Below are 22,951 nucleotides of genomic sequence, written 5' to 3' on the forward strand. Positions count from 1 at the left end.
GTTGCTGACAGCATCTCCGTCCTTTCCCCTGCAGGTGACTACACGGACTTCTATTCCTCTCGGCATCATGCCACCAATGTCGGGGTTATGTTCAGGGGCAAGGAGAATGCACTGATGCCAAACTGGTATGTCCTGTACCCTGGTATGGCTGAGCTCCAAGTCTGTCTTTCTGTGTCCAGCAGCCTGTGGTTCTGGGAGCCGCCAGGTCCTCTCAGGTTAAAGGAACCAGGGAGGAAAGCCCACAAGGGTCATGACATCACCACATCTGGAAACAGTGACCCCAGCTTCTGGTTCTCCTCTCGGCTCAGCCCTGGACCTGCTGTGGAATCGCGGGGCAGTCCCTTGAGGCTTGATCTAGAGAACATGGGTTGGAATTAGATACTGAGTCACCAACATCCTTCCAGCTCCTTTGATTTGTAAGCTGTGAATTATAGTTCTATTGGTGAATTCTAGTGCTGGTTCCTCTGGGAGGCTCTAGGGGAAGAATCCATTTCCTTATCTATTCTGGCTTCCAGAGACTGCTTGCACTGCTTAGCTTGGGACCCCTTCCTCAGATGACTGCAGCCTCTCGGTTCCATCTGCAACAGTGCTAATTCCTCCTTTGACCTTCTTCCCTTTATAAGGATCCTTCCAGGTGGCTCAGTGGTAAAGAACCCACCTGCCAATGTAGGAGACATAAGAGACTCAGGTTCAATCCCTGGGCTGGGAAGATCCCCTAGAGTAGGAAGTGGCAACCCACTCCAGTATTCTTGCCTGGGAAATCCCATGGACAGAGGAGCCTGACGGGCTGTAGTCCAAAGGGTCGCAAAGAGTTGGATATGACTGAGCAGTCACACACACACACATGGTTACATGTAGGGACCACCTGATAATTCAGAGTAATCTCCATAATCTCATGATCATTGACTTAAGTCACATCTACAAGTCTCTTTTACCTCAGAAGGTGATATTCACAGCTTCCAGAGTTTAAGACCTGGATATCTTATTTTTTTTAATGTTGGAGTATAGTCGACTTACAATGGTGTGATGGTTTCAGGTGGACAGCGAAGGGACTCAGCCATATATACACATGGATCCATTCTTCCCCAAACTCCCCTCTCATCCAGGTTGTCACATAGCACTGAGCAGAAGTCCCTGTGCTGGACATGGATGTCTTTGCAGGGGCTATTATTTAGCCTCACACACATACATGCACACTCATACATGTACACACATACATACATACATATACCTACATACATACAGGCTTCTCATTGTGGTGGCTTCTTGTTGTGGAGCACAGGCTTTTAGGGCACATGGGCTTAGTTGCCACATGGTATCTGGTATCTGGCATGTGGTATCTTCCTGGAGGAGGGATTGAACCTGTGTCTCCTGCATTGGCAGGCAGTTTCTTAAGCACTGGACCACAAAGGAAATCCTTTCTTTTTAATGTTGAGCAATGGCCACCTGAGGCAAAGAGCTGACTCATTGGAAAAGACCCTGATGCTGGGAAAGATTGAAGGCAGGAGGAGAAGGGGATGGCAGAGAATGAGATGGTTGGATGGCATCATTGACTCAATGGACATGAGTTTGAGCAAAATCCAGGAGATGGTGAAGGACAGGAAAGCCTGACAGACTGAACAACAACAGAAAATATTCCATTGTCTTATCGAGACCACATTCTTGCTCATCCATTTATTTGTTTCTGGACACTTGGGAGTTCTTTTCGATATTTGAACCATATATGTGTTGACTCACTTTCATTTTTATTTTGAAAGCATCTTGAAATTTAGTCACTCAGTCGTGTCCGACTTTTTGCCACCCCATAGACTGTAGTCCACCAAGCTCCTCTGCCCATGGGATTTCTCAAGCAAGAATACTGGAGTGGGTTGCCATTTTCTACTCCAGGGGATCTTCCCACCCCAGGGATTGAACCTGCATCTCTTGCATCTCCTGCATTGGCAGATGGATTCTTTACCACTATGCCACCTGGGAAGCCCCAGGTCCTTATTACTTATCTATTTTATATATGTGCGTGCGTGCTAAGTTGCTTCAGTTATTTCAGACTCACTGTGACCCCTTGGACTGTAGCCCACCAAGCTGCTCTGTCCAAGGGATTCTCCAGGCAAGAATACTGGAGTAGGTAGCCATTCCCTTCTCCAGGTGATCTTCCCAGATCTCCCACATTCTTTACCATCAGCCACCAGGGAAGCTCATGTATATATATGTTGACTCCCTTTCATTTCATCTGAAAACATTTTGAAATTTCATTTGTACATGTAACAGCATCAAAGCTTCCTCTTGCCTTCCTTCCTCAGGCTGCACCTGCCCGTGGGCTACCACGGGCGCGCTTCCTCCGTGGTGGTGTCTGGCACCCCGATCCGCAGGCCCCTGGGGCAGATGCGACCCGACGACTGTAAGTGCCCCCAGTGCCCAGGCCTTGCGGGGCTCCGCTCTTTGTCCCCACACGCCCAAGTCCATGCCTGGCACCCACTAACCTCTCTTTCTGCTGTTATTCCAGCTAAGCCTCCCGTTTATGGTGCCTGCAAACTCCTGGACTTCGAGTTGGAGATGGTAAGCCTTGTCTCGGTGTTTTACTGGCGTGGGGTCTGTATATACGCTAGGGCAAGAGGGCTCTCCCAGTGGCTGCCCTGGACAATGGGCCGTTCCCTCATCTCAACCATGTTAATGGCAGTTCTGGGTCCCCACCTGGCCATCAGAAGTACCGTCCAGCCTCATTACTCACTGATTCTGTATGTGTAAGTTCATTAACAGTTCATTTGTAACCTCCAAATCAGTAGTCGGAGAGGTTTTGAGGGGTCACCTGAGGACACACACAGGGTGGCAGAAAATTTGAATCTCAGGTTTAGGTGGTCCTCAGAGTGTCTCCTGGTGTGGGTTCCCTGGTGTACGCTTTGGGGTCCCCTGGTTGGACTGTGAGCGTGGGCCTCTAGGTTGATTGGAGGCAGGCTGGATCTCCGTGTATTTCCAATCCTGCCTGGTGATATCTTTGGATTCCATCCAGGGGAGACAAATAGTCACTAGTCCCAGGAGGGCGTGCCGAGCCAGCCCTCTGCCTCTCACTGCCTTTGTGAGGCTGCCACGTGGCCCCTAAGAGACGGTCTCCCCAAGCCGGATGCCCCAGAGCAGGGCGCAGAGCCCCAGTTTAAATGGGACCAGGGTCTTCTCTCTGGGAGTATGGAGGACTTTGCAGGCAGATGCTTAACTATGTTGGTTCCTGTCGGGGGGCAGAAGGGGTGGGCAGAAGGTAAATGGAAAGTCGGAGTGTGAAGAAACGGTGTATTGGGTGGGTAGCGAGCACAGATCATCTTGACGATGGTGGTGAGATTCTCTATAAGATGGCATCTTTCTTTTTATAATCTTGACGAAAAATGTGCAATGTTTAAACACCATCATAGAATGAATATAACTGGGACTTGGGTCTTGCAAACGTCATAGTTGATTTTGTGCGATTCTGGTAGTTATTTTCCCAACATGTTCCTGCAGTGATGTCTAGACGCTCTCTTGTTTCCTGGATGTTGTGTTAGCGATGCTCTCCTTTCACAGATATTCTCAGCTACTATCTCCCAGTTTTCTGCACAGTGCTCTCTTATCAGTTTGAAAGTCTGTTTTGTATTGAAGTGCTTCCCCGGGGGCTCAGATGGACAAGAACCCGCCTGCCAGTGCAGGAGGTATAAGAGATGTGGGTTTGATCCCTGGGTCAGGAAGATCCCTTGGAGAAGGGAATGGCTATCCATTCCACTATTCTTGCCTGTAGAACCCCGTGGACAAGGGAGCCTGGTGGGCTATAGATTATGGGGTCACAAAGAGTCAGAAACGACTGAGCGACTAATACACTTTTGTATTTAATAGAAATTAACACTTCACTGTAATACATTGTAAATATGTTACTCCCAATGTGGTATCATTTTGCCTTTATTTGTTGTCTTTCTTTATGCAGAAATTTTACAGTTTTATAAAGTCAAACATGTCAATCACTTCCTTTATGGCATTTCCTTTTATGTCATCTTAGGGGTCACTAAGAGTCGGACACGACTGAGCGACTTCACTTTCACTTTTCACTTTCATGTATTGGAGAAGGAAATGGCAACCCACTCCAGTGTTCTTGCCTGGAGAATCCCAGGGACAGGGAAGCCTGGTGGGCTGCCGTCTCGGGTTGCACAGAGTCGGACACGACTAAAGCGACTTAGCAGCAGCAGCAGCAGCAGACTCTCTCCACCTGAAGAATTTGAAGATTTGAGGGGTGTTTTGTTTTTCTAGTACTTGTTAGATAGAACCTTACTCTGCAAAAATTTAGATCTCTCATCTACTTGGAATTGTACGATGGGTTAAGGGGTGGAGTTTGCCCCCATGGGCTCTCTTTGCCACATCATGGAGTCAGCCTTCTGATTTTTTATGACATGAATACAAACCCTGGTATTTTCACTTTTCACAAGGCTTGTGAAATGCAGTGTGGGAAAGGGCAGAGGTGTGGGCTGAAGGAGATGAAGAGGGCTGCCGTGGTGATCAGGGACCACGTGCAGGGGTCTTGGGTGGGCACTGGCCCACTGCTGCTCACTATGGCCCCGGCTGTGAGCAGGGCTGTGAGCAGGGGTGTGAACAGGGCTGTGGCTGGCTGTCAACTCAGGTGCAGTGTAGAAGTATGGTGGATTTGTACGTAGCAGTCCAGGTATCAGCCAGGGTTTGGAAATGCCTGACCTTTGCCTTCCAGGCAAGGGCAGCAGGTCAGAGCCAGATTCTCATCAGCTTTCCCATGTCAGGCTTTCTTTGTAGGCCCTGGGAACAAACTCGGAGAGCCAATCCCCATTTCCAAGGCCCACGAGCACATTTTTGGAATGGTCCTTATGAACGACTGGAGTGGTAATTATGGGGAGCCGGGCATCCTGGTATTGAGCATCCTGTGCACTCTTGGGTCTGGGGGAAGGCTGGGTGTTTGGGACACTTTTTGCAGAAGCCAAGGTGGTCTCCTGGCTCTGGTTTGGTCAGAGGCAGCAGGTGGTCAGTGGTTGAGAGCGCAGGCTTGGGTATCCAACAGACCTCTCGGCTCTGAGCTCTTGGCCAGTCACTTGACCTCTCTGAGCTCCAGTGTTCTTGTAAGTTGAACGGAGGGACATGACCAATATGTTTGAGCAATTTTGTGCCAGGCCCCAGGGCTGAACTCCTCCTGTGGACTCTCCTGCCAGATCCCAGTTGGGCACTAATAATATTTTTGTTGTTTAGTCACTAAGTCATGTCTGACTCTTGAGACCCGTTGGACTGTAGCCCACTAGGGTCCTCCATGGGATTCTCCAGGCAAGGATACTGGAGTGGGTTGCCATGCCCTTCTCCAAGGGATCTTCCCAACCCAGGGATTGAATCTACGTCTCTTATGACTGCTGCATTGGCAAGCACTTTACCACTAGTGCCAGCTGGGAAGCCCAATGATAATATTACTATTCCCATTTTACAGAGGTGAGGAATGAGGCACAGAGTGATTTCAGCTGGTTGCTGAGCTAAGATTTCAAACCAAACAGCTCCATTACTGAGTTCGTCTCAACCCCTCTGCCTTATATAGGAGGAAACTGGTGCCAGGTATCCCAGGAACTATGAGGTTGAGATTCCAGACCCTTCATGAGGAAATATCCTGCCTGCACCTCCCTTTTAGTTAAACAGCAGGAAAACAAATATAATTTGTAAATACAGGAGTGCACAGAAGAGAATTAAGGAAGTGAACAAAGCAGGCAGATTTTATACCTTTTTACAAACAAATAATAAATTTGTAAACAACAGACAAAACACAGGATTTTGGGTCTGGGGTGCTAAATTATTGAAGAAGTAACAAGATTTGTTTGCAGTCTCTTCTTGGCCTTGAATTCCTGTCTTTTGTGACAAATATGTCTCTCTCCCTCCTGGTACTGGAAGAGTACTTTTCTTTTTCCTGCCCTTTGGTCATTTCACTCTTGGCCGCAGCCTGGCACGGTGACCTCAGAGGACCTCTGTCCTTGATCCCGGGGCAACCAGTTCATTGGGGTTGGAGCACCAGGGGTCAGCAAGGCTGAGCCAAGCGTCTGGTCCTTCGTCAAGGGGAGAGGGGAGACTTGGCCGGTGGCCCCGTCGGCTTCTGTCAGCCCTCCTTGTCCCTTCTCCTGTAGCTCGAGACATCCAGAAATGGGAGTACGTCCCACTTGGGCCGTTCCTTGGGAAGAGTTTTGGAACCACCATCTCTCCGTGGGTGGTGCCCATGGATGCCCTCATGCCCTTTGCTGTGTCCAACCCGGAGCAGGTAAGACGTCCTCTATGAGAAGTCCCAAACCCGGGCCCCTCTGCCTCCCAGCTGTTTACCCATCCAGTTTGGAGAGGGTCTGGAGGGTAAGTGCTCTGTCCCCAGCATGCCCACGTGCTTGGGGGTCTTGACTTCAGGGACCTCTAGGCAAGCATGGCGCCAGTCATTCTGCCTTGTTTTCCCTGTTCCTTGCACAGTTCTGGGAAAAAAACATGGAATTTTGTAACCTTTAGAATCCTCTGAGGCTACAGGAACTGGCCAGTTGGCAGGAGAAGGGGTCCCTTCCAGTATCACATTGCACAACCTCCCGGGTTGCCAAGTTGTGTTCTGTGTGATGGCGCCCCCTGGAGGCCGACTGACAGACTGCAGTGTGGAGTCAGACCACAGGGCATCCTGCTGCCGAGCCTCCTGGTCCCTGTACCACTGTCCTGGCCTGACTCCGGATCTTGGTCCTCACTCCTCAGGCTGTCACAGTCTGCTGCTGCCTCCATCCCATCACCCCCAGTGACCTCCACCAAAGTGCACTTGACCTTGACTGACGCCATGGTCTTGTGCCCTCTTCAGTATGGACCTCTTTGCTGTTGTCCAGTCGCTCAGTTGTATCTGACTCTGCGACCCCATGGACTTCCCTGTCCTTCACCATCTCCCGGAGTTTGCTCAAACTCATGTCCATCGAGTCTGTAATGCCATCCAACCATCTCATCCTCTGTCATCCCCTTCTCCTCTTGCCTTCAATCTTTCCCAGCATCAGGGTCTTTTTCAATGAGTCAGTTCTTCGCATCAGGTGGCCAAAGTGTTGGAGCTTCAGCTCTGGCATCGGTCCTTCCAGTGAATATTCCCAGGGTTGATTTCCCTTAGGATCGACTGGTTTGAACTTCTTTTGACCTTTTGGCAGCCCCCTACTGTTCCTAGACACTCTGCCCCTGGCTTCTGGCATGTGACCAGTCTCAGTCCTGTATCTTCTGCAATGCTCCAGTGGACTCTATTCTCCATGTGGGGGCAGCCCGGGCTGAGCTCTCAGCCTTGCTCTTCCCTCATTCCCAATCCTGCTCCCCTGAACATCTGACCCTGCTTGCTCATGGCCTCTGCCCCCACCTCACATGTGGCTCCCTGGACATGTCTCAGCCTGCTGTCTTCTCATGGAGCTGTACCGAAACACTGGGAGTCTTCCCCTGTAGACCAGTTCCTCGTGAGGCTCCGTCCTCCACCACTCCTGCCAGCATCTCCCTCCCCATCTTTTTCAGTCTCTGAGATTTGTCTCCTCCCTCCTCGGTGAGTCCCACTCTCCGAGGACTGCCTGGCCCGCAGTCACATCCCTGGCTTGTCCCCTCCAGGCTTTATCCCTGGTCCAGCTCTTTGCTCACAGGCACTGCTCACCCTCACCAAAGACCTTTGGGCTCTATCTCCTTATATACCAATCCTTCCCAAATACTGTTAAAGTGCAACCTTCAGGATTCTTGCCACTTGTGAATGATGACTTACTGAATGCTTTTCTTTTTCTTTCTTTTTATTTTCCCATCCCTACACTGGTTCTTTGGGCTTCCCTGGTGGCTCAGTGGTGAATCTCTCTGCCAATGCAAGAGAAGTGGGTTCAATCTCTGGGTTGGGAAGATCCCTTGGAGAAGGAAATGGCAACCCACTCCAGTATTCTTACCTGGAATATTCCATGGACAGATGAACCTGGTGGGCTACAGTCCATGGGGTTGCAAAAGAGTTGGTCATGACTTAGCAATTAAACAACAACAAGGGTTCTTTATATTGAGATTTTATGGTTACAACCCAAATAGTGCTAAAAAAGAATAAATCCATACACTGCAAAAATAGCCACAGAATTGTCTTAGATATAAATGTATGCAAACATCTGCAAAGGATGCAGGCTGAATGCTTTTCTTTAAAGCAGCTTCCATTTGAAAACATAGTATATTTAGAAAAGGAACTTCTAGGTCCCTATCCATGTAACTAGCCACCAAGTCAATCGTGAAAAGAAACACATAATCATGAAAATAAAGTCACCCCACATTAGCTCATGGATCACTAGGGAGTCACAGATGGCTCTTGGGGGAGACATTGCTTTTGGACAAAGTACAGACCTTCTGGCCTGGCTGTCAAAGTGGCCTGTATCGCTGAGTCCAGGAGCACCAGGGGGACTGTGCACCCTTTGTTGATCACCCTGTCTTCTGCCACCCTCACCCTCCAGTGTCCAGGGACACAGCACTGTCCTGGAAAGAGGGGATGCCCCTTCTTCTCAGGTCGTCCTGGCCAGCTGCTCTGCTGTGGGGCCAGCCTGGCCAGCTCGGCCAGCCAACCCAGCCCCTCTGTGTTCCTCTGCCCTCACAGGACCCCAAGCCCCTGCCGTATCTCTGCCATGACCAGCCCTACACATTCGACATCAACCTCTCTGTTGCCCTGAAAGGTACTGCCTGGGGGTCGGAGGCTGTGTCAAACTGGGTGGACCCCTGAGGCTGCTCGGCTGGGCTGAGTTAAAGGCCAGTGGATCAGTAGTGAGAGAGCCCAGCTTTGAAGGCTACAGCTGAAGTTCAAGTCTTGGTTCTTCCCCTGACCAGCTCTGGGACTTTGGGCATATTACTGAATCTGTCTGTTACTAAATCTGTCTGGTTTGTCACCTGGCAGTGGGATAATGATGGTATTGACTTCTCTGTGGAAGTCCCCCAGCTCTGAGACCCTAGCCTATGAGCTTATTGGTTCATAGACTCTTTAGGTGGAGTCATATTAGACAATGGAATGCCTAAGCCACAAAAGGGTTCCCCTTACAAGGTGGGATCCCCACTCCTTGATTAATGGAATTAAGTTTTCTGGTCAATGTTACTTGTCTTCCTAACAGGAGAAGGAATGAGCCAGGCAGCTACCATATGCAGGTCTAATTTTAAGGTAAGCTTTAAGGCTGGGCAGACTGCTTTTGGAGACGGGGGAGACCTTTCTTCCTGGCAGGACCAGGAGAAAAGCATCCATGTCGGGATGTGATGATGGGTCAGCGTGTGGTGGGTTGTTTCCATTTTTTTGGTAGAGCTACCGTGAACAGTCTAGTCGATGTCTCTGTGTGCATGAATGTGCATATGTCTGGATATCCAGGGATAGAAGTGCTGGGTCATAGAGGGTGTATATCCATACTTGGCTGAGGAGTCCTTCCAGAGACTTTGCCAAAGGGCTTGTTACAATTTGCACTCACCACGGGCAGCATCTGACATTTCGGCTGCTCCACATCCTGGTCAACAGGTGAGCCACTGGCATTTTCATTTCAGCTGTTCTGGGGATTGTGATTTCGCTTTGCATCTCCCTAAAGATGAATGCTGGGAAAGACCAAGGGCAGGAGGAGAAGGGGGCGGCAGAGGATGAGATGGTTGGATGGCATCACCGACTCAAAGCACATGAGTCTGAGCAAACTCCAGGAGATAGTGAAGGACAGGGAAGCCTTGGCGTGCTGCAGTCCCTGGGGTTGCAAAGAATCGGACATGACTGAGTGACTGAACAACAGTGACAAGGACGAATGCAGCTGGGCATCCTGTCATATGTTTGCTGACCACTGAACATCCTCTGATTCAATGTATTCCTGTTTCTTCTAGTCTCCCTCTTAATTTAACTTTATTCTGGGCTCCTTAGGCTGCTAAGAAGGAATGGGGGAGCCTGCTTAAGGGGGCTTTTGTGCAAAAACCCATTTCTGAGGTTTCCTTTTCCTGGGTGTGTAGCTTCAGGAGGGGCAGACCTGAGGAGCTGTGGGCTTGAGGCGCAGGAGTGCAGCCCCTGAGATGCTCAGCGGGCACATGGTCCTTGGTCACTTCCCACCAGGCCTGACCTCCCGTAGTGCTCCCTCATCCTTTAGGCTGCTCTGAGGTTCTGTTTGAGTTGTTCAGCTCTGTTGCCCAGTGTCTGTTCCAAGGCCTGAGGTCTTTGCTCACGAGACACTTTTGCTCTAGTGAGGACCTAGACCTTGTCAACTCAGGACTCTGGGGTGATTTCAGGACAAAGTGGGATTATGGACTCCTGAGCATGCTGCACATTGAGGGTCTGAGCAGTGAGGTTTGCAACTCCAGGAGTGCTTCTTGGAGAAGGTGGGTTAGGGTTGGGCTAAAAGGATCCCAGGAGCTAGGGCTCTAGCTGGTGAAGGGGCAGGGAGAGAACTGGGGTAGGTCACAGGGTAAGTGCAGGAGGACAGCTTGTCCTTGCTCTAGGGACTGGGAGAGAGCCTGGGGCGGGCTGCTGTGAGTGGGGCTGGCTGCTCCGGGCAGCTCAGGAGAAGCCTGTCCTGCCCGTCCCCGTCTCTGTGTCCTCGCCCGCAGTACATGTACTGGACAATGCTGCAGCAGCTCACCCACCACTCTGTCAATGGCTGCAACCTGCAGCCGGGCGACCTCTTGGCTTCTGGAACCATCAGCGGGCCGGTGAGTATGTGATTGGTTCCCCTGGGAGCTGCCTGCATGGAGCATCCCTATTCCCTGTACAGACTGGAAGGTTCTCCCTTGAGAGGGGAGTCCAGCCTGAGCATGCATATCTTACGACCCTGTCCACCTCATAGCTTCATCCATCTCTGGGTGCAGAAGGGGCTCCTTTTTCAAATGCAGAAGAGATCGGGATAGGGGAGAGAGGCTGCCTCTGTCTACTGGGGGGAGTGAGAATGACACAGGGGGCCACTGTTGTATCTGGTTGTCACCACCTCACAGCACATCCTTCCAGGATGAGGTGGCCCCACTGCTAACCGCCCCCACCATGAACCTTTGGTGATGACTTTGGTTGGTGCACGGACTAGCCACTTCCTGCAAGGCCAGACCTCAGGCTCTTTTTGATGGAAAGTCTCTTCCTAGCAGGGGGGTGGGGTGGGGGGGGGGTGCCAAGCATAACAGCATCTGGGTAAGCCCCAGCCTCCAGAGTGGGCAGGGGCCTGGCAGGATGGGCCTGGGCAGGTTGGCCCAGCATCCCCCCAACGCCCAAGTCCTGAATGAAGTAAGCAGGGCACGTAAGGTACCTGGACTTGAGGACATTTCCAGGGTGATTCCCACCAAGGCAGGGTCTCTGGGGGCTGTGGGGTCCCTTGCTCCTTCCCAGGCCTCACCCCTACCCCTCGCCTTGCTAACCACTGTCCACACCAGATCCGACCCACCCACCATGATGGAAATGCCATGATGTAAATGCCTGTGACAACTTATTCCCCTTCTTGCTATGAAGGAGCCAGAGAGCTTCGGCTGCATGCTGGAGCTGTCGTGGAAGGGCACAAGGGCCGTAGAGCTGGGGAATGGCCAGACCAGGAAGTTCCTGCTGGATGGGGATGAAGTCATCATGACAGGTGAGGGAGGGCGCCAGGCCCATGGGCGGCATCTCCTCCTCGCCGTCCTCACCGTCTGCCAGGAAGCCATCTGTCCCAACTGTCCCCACTCCAGCCTTCCTGGCTCTGTGTCTGCTGCTTCTGGCCTTCACCCAAGCCCTGCCTGACAGGGACTGAAATGAAGTGAAGTGAAAGTCGCTCAGTCGTGTCCGACTCTTTGCAACCCCATGGACTATACATACAGCCCATGGAATTTTGTAGGCCAGAATACTGGAGTGAGTAGCCATTCCCTTCTCCAAGGGATCTTCCCAACCCAGGGATCAAACCCAGGGCTCCCTCATTGCAGGCAGATTCTTTACCAGCTGAGCCACCAGGGAAGCCCAAGAATACTGGAGTGGGTATTCCCTGGGAATACCCTTCTCCAGGGGATCTTTGTGACTCAGAACTCGAACTGGGGTCTTTTGCATTGAAGGTGGATTCTTTACCCGCTGAACTACCAGGGAAGTCCCAGCTCTGTGTCTGCTTGTTCTGGCCTTCACCCCAGCCCTGCCTGCCAGGGACTGGCTTTATTTACTTTTAATCTTTTAATCAAGCTGTGTTGCATGTGGGATCTTAGTTCCCCGACCAGGAATCACACCCGTGTCCCCTGCAGTAAAAGCGCAAAATCTTAACCACTGGTCCACCAGGGAAGTCCCCGCCAAGAACTTTAAATCAGAGTCTTCCTGGAGCAAAAAGACCAAGGAAGTCCAGCTCAGTGTCTCCTTCCCCCCAGATCAAATTGATAAAATAATAGCAGGTTTCACGTTTTGAACTTTGCAGTGCAGAGACCCTGTGCCTTCTGACCTTGTGCCCTTTGACCCTGTGCCTATTACCTGACTGAGTTAGTGACAAGATTTCTAGCGGCCCATTCTGAGGGGCTTCCCAGGTGCTGTTAGTAGTGAAGAACCTGCCTGCTAATGCAGGAGATGTAAGAGATGCAGGTTCGATCCCTTGGTTGGGAAGATGCCCTGGAGGAGGGCATGGCAACCCATGCCAGTATTCTTGCCTGGAGAATCCCCAAGGAGAGAGGAACCTGGAGGGCTACAGTCAACGGAGTCACAAAAGAGCTGGACATGACTGAGCGTATGAGCACGCACATTCCAAGCAGGTTAGGGCACCCTTACCCCTTGAGGGGCCATTATGCCTATCATTTAATATTGCTGGAGAGGAAGGCGCCACCGTGGTCAGAGTCACACAGATTCAGGTTGGACTCCCACATCGCCAGTAGCCCTGGGACCTTCCTCAGGTTATTGAATCTTTCTGAGACTCAGTTTCCTTATCTTTAAAATGGAGCTAAGGATACAGTGCCTAGTCTCACAGCGTGGTTGTAAGGATGAGTTCAGTTCAGTTGCTCAGTTGTGTCCGACTCTGCGACCCCATGAACTGCAGCATGCCAGGCCTCCCTGTCCATCACCAACTCCCAGAGTCCACCCAAACCCATGTCCATCGAGTCGATGATGCCATGCAACCATCTCATCCTCTGCCATCCCCTTCTCCTCCTGCCCTCAATCTTTCCCAGCATCAGGGTCTTTTCCAATGAGTCGGCTCTTTGCATCAGGTGACCAAAGTATTGGAGTTTCAGTTTCAATGTCAGTCCTTCCAACGAACATCCAGGACTGATCTCCTTTAGGATGGACTGGTTGGATCTCCTTGCAGTCCAAGGGACTCTCAAGAGTCTTCTCCAACACCACAGTTCAAAAGCATCAATTCTTCGGCACTCAGCTTTCTTTATAGTCCAACTCTCACATCCATACATGACCACTGGAAAAACCATAGCCTTGACTAGACGGACCTTTGTTGGCAAAGTAATGTCTCTGCTTTTTAATATGCCATCTGCTGCTGCTAAGTCACTTCAGTCGTGTCTGACTCTGTGCGACCCCAGAGACAGCAGCCCACCAGGCTCCCCCGTCCCCGGGATTCTCCAGGCAAGAACACTGGAGTGGGTTGCCATTTCCTTCTCCAATGCATGAAAGTGAAAGTGAAGTCGCTCAGTCGTGTCCGACTCCTAGCGACCCCATGGACTGCAGCCCACCAGGCCCCTCTGTGCATGGGACTTTCCAGGCTGGAGCACTGGAGTGGGGTGCAATTGCCTTCTCTGAATATGCCATCTAGGTTGGTAATAACTTTCCTTTCAAGGAGTAAGTGTCTTTTAATTTCATGGCTGCAATCACAATCTGCAGTGATTTTGGAGCCCAGAAAAATAAAGTCAGCCACTGTTTCCACTGTTTCCCCATCTATTTGCCATGAAGTGATGGAACTGGATGCCATATCTTAAAGTCTTCTGGATGTTGAGCTTTAAGCCAACTTTTTCACTCTCCCCTTTAACTTTCATCAAGAGGCTCTTTAGTTCTTCTTCACTTTCTGCCATAAGGGTGGTGTCATCTGCATATCTGAGGTTATTGATATTTCTCCCAGCAATCTTGATTCCAGCTTGTGCTTCCTCCAGCCCAGCATTTCTCATAATGTACTCTGCATATAAGTTAAATAAGCAGGGTGACAATATATAGCCTTGACGTACTCCTTTTCCTATCTAGAACCAGTCTGTTGTTCCATGTCCAGTTCTAACTGTTGCTTCCTGACCTGCATACAGGTTTCTCAAGAGGCAGGTCAGGTGGTCTGGTATTCCCATCTCCTTCAGAATTTTCCACAGTTTATTGTGATCCACACAAAGGCTTTGGCATAGTCAATAAAGCAGAAATAGATGTTTTTCTGAAACTCCCTTGCTTTTTTGATGATCCAGCAGATGTTGGCAATTTGATCTCTGGTTCCTCTGCCTTTTCTAAAACCAGCTTGAACATCAGGAAGTTCACGGTTAACATATTGCTGAAGCCTGGCTTGGAGAATTTTGAACATTACTAGCGTGTGAGATGAATGCAATTGTGTGGTAGTTGAGCATTCTTTGGCATTGCCTTTCTTTGGGATTGGAATGAAAACTGACCTTTTCCAGTCCTGTGGCCACTGCTGAGTTTTCCATATTTGCTGGCATGATCCAGTTTAATCCCTCAGGGGCAGGGGCTGTGGATTCCGCTGGGGTTCCCATGGTGAACTAGGAGGTGCAGGGCCCACGTCTGGGTTGTGCTCCACCACCACTGCAGCGCTCTTTTACAGACGTGAAAACAAAGGCCCAGCAGTGGGTAAATGACTTGCCTTGGATCTTGCAACCAGTAAGTCAGGAAGAGATTTCCCATCCCCATTTTCAGAACCCGGATTCTTCAGCCCTTTGATAACATCTAAAGAGCCTCACAAGGCACGTGTTACTTTGTGAGCACTTAAAATTGGCAACGGTTGTCACCGCTGTCCTCATCATTATTGATGTTTTTTCCAGAACCCACTCTTGAGAAGGCCCAGCATCCTGACCCCTTCTTCTTCTTCTTTTTTTTAAAATGCATATTATTTTTAAAATTTTATTTATTTACTTGTTTTAATGACTGCACTGGGTCTTTGCTGCTGTGCACAAGCTTTCTCTAGTTTCTGCAAACTGGAGCTACTCCCTAATGGCAGTACTCTGTACTCCACGAAAGAGAAGCCCCTGCAATGGACTCCCTGGCACCCCAACTAGAGAGTAGTCCCTGCTCACCACAACTAGAGGAAGCCCTCGTGCAGCAGCAAAGATCCAGTGCAGCCAAAAATAAATAAATAAAATTTTTTTTAATTTTTAAAAAGAAAAGAGGAAAATGGAGATAGATGGATGGAAGTCTCAGGAACAAGAATAAAAATGATACTTTGGCAGGTGGGGCATTTTGGGAAGCTGGAAAACTGAGCTGTCACTATGGACACTCGTTCCCCTTGGGATGCAGTGGGGAGCAGGCAGAGGGTCTATGCTGTGCTTAGCCACTCAGTTGTATCCAACTCTTTGCAACCCTGTGGACTATAGCCCACCAGGCTCCTCTGTCCATGGGATTCTTCAGGTAAGAATGCTGGAGTGGGTTGCCATTTCCTTCTCCAAGGGATCTTCCCAACCCAGGGGCCAAACCCAGGTCTCCTACATTGCAGGTGGATTCTTTACCATCTGGGCCACCAGGGAAGCCCCAAGCAGAGGGTCAGTCTCCAGGAAAAAGCCAGTGACTGGGCTGACATCCCAGAGGAGATGAGCACGCTTTTCCCTTCCGTGTCCACAGTTGATGGAACCTAACTCAGTGAGGCCAGGGAGCTGCCTTCCCGTTCTGCCCAGGTCTCAGTGACATGCTCTGACTTGGGTGTGGACTTTCCTCACTCTCTGGCCTCTCTGGGCCCCTGGGCCCTGCCTGGATACACCTGCCCCCAGCTTCTCCTCCCTGGCCTGGAGAGCAGCAGCCTGAGGGCCCAGAAAGACGGTCCTGGGTGCAGAGCATCACTTCCATCCTCAGGGCCATGGTCTTTGGGGGACATTTGGCATCAACTGGAGCCAGTTTTGCCAACTCTGAAGGGCAGCCAGGGATGCTGCTAGATGTCCCAAGTGCACAGGACAGCCTGTCTTGAGAATCATCCATCCAGCTCTAACTGTCACTAGTCACTAAGGTTCAGAAACCCTGTTCAGCATCTGTCCTCCAGCTGTAAAATGGGGAGGAAGTGGCTGGCTCTCCTACCAGGATGTCATTGTGTATTTGTGCTTAAGGAAGCAGGCAGTGCCGTTTGCTGGGAGGGTTGGTGCTGTTGTGCCCAGGGCAGGAAGGAGCCATGTGACTGACAGTGCCCAGCGTTGGGGGTGGGGAGGAGAAAGACACTCCATCAGTGTTTGCAGCTCTCCAGGAAGAAGGCTCTTAAAAAATACTGCCTTTTGGAGTGACTTGTCTTGATAGATGATTGATGCATTTCTGCCAGGTTTTGCTTTTATAGGCTTCCCCCCCACCCCCGCCCCGGGGACACAAATGTTTCTGAGCATCAAGATTCAAAAGTGACTGATAGAACAATAATCAAACTGAGCAACAGAATAGGCAAGGATATTGCTCTGGACCAAAGGTGACCCTGAGTGTTAGGGGTTAGTGCTGGGGTGGCCAGCATGTCCTCAGGGATGCCAGGGACAGTGAGGGGCAGGTTTGGGGGTGTAGTTGGAGTAGCCCACACAGGGAGAATGAGGTGGCTGGGCTCCAAAATTACTACAGATGGTGACTGCAGCCATGAAATTAAAAGACGCTTACTCCTTGGAAGGAAAGTTATAACCAACCTAGACAGCATATTAAAAAGCAGAGACATTACTTTGCCAAAAAAATTCTGTCTAGTCAAGGCTATGGTTTTTCCAGTGGTCATGTATGGATGTGAGAGTTGGACTATAAAGAAAGCTGAGTGCAGAAGAATTGATGCTTTTGAACTGTAGTGTTGGAGAAGACTCTTGAGAATCCCTTGGACTGCAAGGAGATCCAACCAGTCCATCCTAAAGGAGATCAGTCCTGGGTGTTCATTGGAAGGACTGATGTTGAAGCTGAAACTCCAATCCTTTGGCCACCTGATGTGAAGAACTGACTCATTGGAAAAGATGCTGATGATGGGGAAGAGTGAGGGCAGGAGGAGAAGGGGACGACAGAGGATGAGATGGTTGGATGGCATCACCCACTCAGTGGACATGGGTTTGGGTGGATTCCGGGAGTTAGTGATGGACAGGGAGGCCTGGCATGCTGCGGTTCATGGGGTCGCAAAGAGTCGGACATGACTGAGCAACTGAACTGAACTGAGTTGACCCATCTCCCAAGGCTGCCTTCAGTCTCATGCTATTTCCTCTGTTGGGCATGCCCTTTTCATTGTCCCCCTCCTGGCAAACTCCTACCCACCCATCAAATCCCCACTCAGGTGGGGTTCCCATCAGCAGCAAGTTCCCTCCTTTCTTCTCCTGTCTCCTCCACACTGCTCTCCCAGCACCTCATAGACTTTTCTACTCTAATTCATATTAGTTGGGCAGCTCCTGGTGAACAGACCCTTCTCAGGTACAGGGACAAGGGCCTCCTGCTGTCTGCCTTTCTGAAATTGATTGAATTTGTTAACATCTGCTCTGGGGGAGGTGTCATGCTGGGACTTCACCCAAGTGTGTCATTAAATCCTCGCCACCCCAAGAGGAAAGGATTGCTATTCCCATTTGTAGACAAGGGAGTAGCTGAGCTCAGAGGTTAAACAAGCTGCCCCCAGACCCCCAGCTTATAATTCTCCTAATAGCTGACACTGAACATTTGCCCTGGGCCAAGCACTTCTGGGAGTTCTCTGTGTATTAACTCACGTCATCTTTGTTATAGTCTTGCTCAGTGGGTACTATCATTAGATCCATTTCACAGATGAGGAAACTGAGTTCCCAGGAGACCCAAGTGGGTGCAGGAGCCAGACTTTGAACCCTGGCCTCAGGCTAATTAGCAGACGTAATTAGGATTTGAACTCAGACTCACAGAGGGAGAGTTGACCTCTGTCTCTTCCTTTGCCTCTCAGGAGAGCCATCGCTCCATCCTTGCACTACTTTATGGGGTCCCTGACAGTGGGATGGGCCTGGAGTTCCATTTTGGTGCTCTGCCCAGGACCTGGGGAGGGTAGTTTTCTGTCGAATATACCTATTTGTCATCCTGATGGTGCCTTTCTGCCCCGAGCCCAGCCATGTGCTGACCAGTGCTGTGGCTGCCTGGGCGTTGGTTCCCTGAGCTTGGCGGCTCTGTGGCTGACCCCCTGTCCTCTCTCTGTTGCAGGGCACTGCCAGGGGGATGGGTACCGCATTGGCTTCGGCCAGTGTGCGGGAAAAGTGCTGCCTGCCCTCTCGCTCGCCTGAGGTCCTCTCTGCTCTCCCAGAAACACCAGACTGGCACGCCACCCTCTCCACCTCCCTGGGGGGACCAGGGGCCCCCACTGTGGCTGCGGGCCTAGTTCTTCATTCAATAATAAAGCTGCTGTGCTCTGTCTTCATGCTCTGAACCTGGCACGGCTGTGCACAATGGCTACTCATGTTCTTGGTTTGTTTTTGTTCTGTTATTTTGTTAGTTTGCTTTTTTTTTTTTCATGGCCACACCATAGACATGCAGAATTTCCCATCCCAGGGACTGAACCCATGCCCCCTGCATTGGAAGCTTGGAGTCTTAACCACTGGACTACCAGGAAGTCCTTGTGTTCTTGGTTTGACTTGGTGGGTCAAGGTGTGTACTGCTTCCTTGAGAGGCATTCTTTAACTTGTTTTTCGGTTTTTATTAGTGAGGGTGAGGGTCTGATGCTTTTCATCAGACATCCTGGGCCTCCTGGTATTTTCCGGAATATGGGAAAAGAATGACACTTGTATTAGTGAAGAGTTCTCCAAAGAAACAGAACCTATAGGAGATTTATAGGGAGAGAGGTTTGTTTCAAGAAACTGGCTCAGGTGATTGGGCTTCTCAGGTGGCACTATTGGTAAAGAACCTGCCTGCCAATGCAGGAGACATAAGAGACATGGGTTTGATCCCTGGGTCGTGAAGATGTCCTGGAGGAGGGCATGACAACCCACTCCAGGATTCTTGCCTGGAGAATCCCATGGACAGAGAAGCCTAGTGGGTCCATAGGGTAGCAAAGAGTTGGGCACAACTGAAGCAACTTAGCGTGCACATGTGTGATTGTGGAAAGTCCAAAATCTGCAGGGTAGGGTGGGCTGGGCAGCCCGAGCCTCAGGGAAGAGCTGCAGTGTGAGTCTGAAGGTATCCCCTGCAGAGTCCCCTCCTCTTCCAGGGAGAGCAGGCCTTTTTCTCTTAGGGCTTCAGCTGACTAGATGAGGCCCACCCATATTAGAGAGGATAATCTGCTTTACTCAAAAGTCACCACTTCAGTGTTAATCTCATATGAAAAATACTTTCACAGCCACATCTAGACTAATATTGGACCAAATTTCTGGGTACTGTGGCTCAGCCAAGTTGACACACAGATTTACCCATTGCAGTACCTCTCACATTTGTGGAGTCCTATCCTAAGGTCACAGGTGCGAGGTCTTGTACCAAGGCCACAGATGCAGAGCCCAGCACCAAGGTCACCTCTGGAACTGACTGAGCCCCCTAGCCAAGGTTGCCGTGAGTCACCCTGATCCTTAGTGGTTAGCTCCCTGACCAGTAAAAATACCCACCCTAACCAACCATCTAATGCCACCCTTCCAGCAGGAATTTCCGTCTTGAGACTATAAAAGTTGGCTATTGACCCATGAAAACGGTTGGCTCTCCCTTGAGCCAGCCCGCTGTTCTAACAGCATCCCGTGGGGTCTCCCTGGTCTGTCAGGAGGTCAGCCTGCTGTGCTTGCAGAGCTCACATCATCTCTGCTCTTTGTTCTTAATAAACTCGCTTCTTTCTGCAATGCTCTGTGTCTGGAAATTCTTTTCTAACTTGTGCTTAGACAGATTGTATTCATAGGTCCACCTCTGCCTAGCCAAGAATATACATGGAGATTCACTTATGTCTCAATATTTAAGAGAAATGAGCAAAGCCAACAAACTATTAAATACTCTTTATTCTTCTCTCTTGGCCTACATGTTTTCATAATTACAAAACAAAAAATATTTGCAAAGCTATGGTTTTTATATGATTGAAAATTCACCAAATATCAACTATAAATGAATATAATTATCATTGCCTTTGAAGAATGTTAATGGGGTGGTGATTGTGGGATGAGCACTAAAGATGTACAAATTCATGAATTGCTATATCAATATTTTTAAAATAAAATTTTATTATTTAAGTTAGTTTTTCTTGCCTTAATTTCATTAGAATCACTAATTATACTCTCTTAAGCTATTCACATAATTTGGGTTTTATTGACAGACTAATGTAAATGATGATAAAGTAAATTGAGTTACACTCAAAATGTATGAAATGTAAATATTTTCAACACCTTAAATGTTAAAAATTGAAAAATTTATATTCATTTCCAGTTATTCTTTTTTAAAAAGATTTTTTGATGGGGACCATTTTTAAAGTCTTTATTGAATTTGTTACAATATTGCATGTGTTTCATGTTTTGGTTTTTTGGCCGAGGCATGTGGAATCTTAGCTCCCTGACCAGGGATTGAACCCACAGCTCCTGCATTGGAAGGAGAAGTCTTAACCAGTGGACCACCAGGGAAGTCCTCAATAATTTTTCTTTGACATTCAAAATTATCTATTAAAATTAAAAGGTAAGATACAAATTATAATTAAAGAACATTAACATCAAATTTATTTAAATCAAGTTGAAATGTTTAAATTTATTTTAATTCAATTAAATTCTACTAAATACTTGTTATAAAAATAAAACTATTTGCAATCCTAGTGTTCAGTGTCACCTAGTTGCAAAGTAAAGAATTAATATCACTCTGTTTATTTTATGTAAGTATAAATTAATATAAATTAGTTGACATTGCAAAATGGGCCCTAGTTGCCATGTGCAGCTGTTGTGAATGCCATGCCAGAACCACACATTGAAAAACAAGGAAATGAATTTAGGGTAGGACTGAGAAATGACACTGGGGCAATCATCTGCTGCATTCATGCTGTAGGAAGTAGTTAATGACCATCAGGTTCTCTTACCACAGTGCTTCTGCTGCCCTGCGCCCCCTGGAGGAGGGAGGAAGTGTCCATCGAGAGTGTTGGCACTGACCCACCACACAGCTGTGTGGCATTCACATGGCATTTTGTTTTGAGGGCACAACCCAGAGGTGTGAAGAGTCCCTGGGGCTTGAGTCCCAAGGAGATAAGGGCCCATGTGTGCCGGGGACCAGCCCCGGCTGATCCAGGGTATTCGAAGGAGAGACGGCGTAGGCGAGGATCAGGATACGATAGCTTCAATTAGGTATTGTTGGGCGCCACCTGCCGGGGTCCTGCCCCGGCTGATCCAGGGTATTCGAAGCGGGGACGGCGTCGGCGACCTATTTATTTAAATATTTTATCAAAGATATAAAGAGTAATAGGATGAGGATAGCTCAGTAGGAAAATTCAGTGGAGAAAAGAGGCTGAGTAGCTTGGTTTACGCGGGAGACCAATAAAACTTCAAGACAAGAAATTTGCACCACTTACGTAGGCCGCAGGCGTCCTTCCGTTCTCCCGAAGGAGAGGAGACACTCAGGCCTCCCCGGTCGGATCTTAGAAGCCCAGGCATAATTAATAAGCATGGTGGGTTCCGCGCTCCAGATGGAGACTCAACCAGAGTGAGAGAGAGAGCGACATGGGGAGACCAGTATTTCGAGAAACTGATCCCAATTCTTTATTTTCCATGGTCTACTTTTATACACTGAGATGTTATGCAAAAGTCACGCGGGGTCAGCAGTCCTGACTTTTATCAAAGTCAGGTGCTTCATACAAATGTATACAGAGGTCTTAGGGGTGTTACATCATCTTCTGGCCAGGGGGGCCTGCTGACAATTTACGACCCTCTCCTTGTGACAGCGGTCAGTCAATCAGGACACTTATTTCTCCAGGGCTGATTATTCTCAAAACAGACGCCACCCAAGTAAAGTTACACTCCTACAGGGTGAGGGTGTAGTGGGTTTTAGTTAAGGAAAAAATTTACTTAGCCTAAGGTCTAACGTGATTAATATCAAAGGTCAATTCTATATATTCATTAATGTGTGTAAGGGCAGGGGATATGGAGACTTAGCAACAAACATTGGCTCGACAAATGAAAAACCCTTCACCAATACAATTTCTAATCAGCCCGTTATACTTATACTAATAGTTTTCTAACTTTTCTAAGGAACCTGTTTTTAGAAGGTTTAAAGCATCTCGTGCCTCTCACGGTTGGGAGGCTGTGAGCAATCACATGTGGCTGGACGAGCCTGTCAGGCAGGCTAGAGAACCTTCAGAGGAGTTTGTAGGTTAAAACACTCTTGTCACACCCAAGAGTTTTTATTGACTGGAGCTCTAGGTTAACTCCTTCTCCAAAAGAGGTGGTGGGGGACAGCCCCCCGTAAAGTCAGAGGTGTAGGTGAGCACAAAGTAGTAAAGTAGGCAGGCTCTGGTTATGGGGGTAGATGCTCGAGGAGTTCCAGGGGGACTCCTGAGGCTCGATCCCGCCTTTATGTATGTCGAGCCTCCTTCCTCATGACCTTTGTCACGGGCGGAGTACCTCACTCTGGCCCCCAACACATGTGTTCTTTATTTATTTATTTTTTTCTCACTTTTTGGCCACACCGCTTGGCATGTGAAACTTTAGTTCCCTGACCAGGGATCGAACTATTGCCCCCTGCGGTGAAAGCTCAGAGCCTTAACCACTGGACCACCAGTGAAGTCCCCCCATGTGCTCTTGAATACATTCATTTGTGTGTGTGTGTGTTTGTGATGGGCTGGGCCCTCTGGAGCATGGATCCCAGGGAAAGCCTACCTCCTCCCCAGGCCTACAGGCAGTCCTGCGCTTTTACCTCTCTCTCTGGACCCCCACACTGTCTCAGACATCTTTTTGTATAAATGAAGACACTTGAGGACTTCCCTGGTGGTCCATGGTTAAGACT

General features: G+C 49.3%; 1 protein-coding gene across 1 annotated transcript in view; it reads left to right on the plus strand.

The window, feature by feature from the left end:
* Nucleotides 1–18,463, plus strand: part of FAH (fumarylacetoacetate hydrolase) — a 30,456-nt gene extending 11,993 nt beyond the window's left edge. Inside the window, exons 5-14 of the mRNA NM_001098912.2 lie at nt 35–125; nt 2,298–2,395; nt 2,501–2,553; nt 4,761–4,860; nt 6,132–6,262; nt 8,600–8,675; nt 9,105–9,151; nt 10,558–10,659; nt 11,441–11,558; nt 18,215–18,463. Of these exons, the coding sequence (NP_001092382.2) occupies nt 35–125; nt 2,298–2,395; nt 2,501–2,553; nt 4,761–4,860; nt 6,132–6,262; nt 8,600–8,675; nt 9,105–9,151; nt 10,558–10,659; nt 11,441–11,558; nt 18,215–18,294 (896 nt within the window). The 3' untranslated portion in view covers nt 18,295–18,463. The remainder of the gene's footprint in view (nt 1–34; nt 126–2,297; nt 2,396–2,500; nt 2,554–4,760; nt 4,861–6,131; nt 6,263–8,599; nt 8,676–9,104; nt 9,152–10,557; nt 10,660–11,440; nt 11,559–18,214) is intronic.
* Nucleotides 18,464–22,951: the final 4,488 nt, after the last annotated feature.

This window comes from Bos taurus, chromosome 21, assembly GCF_002263795.3.
Source record: "Bos taurus isolate L1 Dominette 01449 registration number 42190680 breed Hereford chromosome 21, ARS-UCD2.0, whole genome shotgun sequence".
NCBI classification, from domain to species: domain Eukaryota; kingdom Metazoa; phylum Chordata; class Mammalia; order Artiodactyla; family Bovidae; genus Bos; species Bos taurus.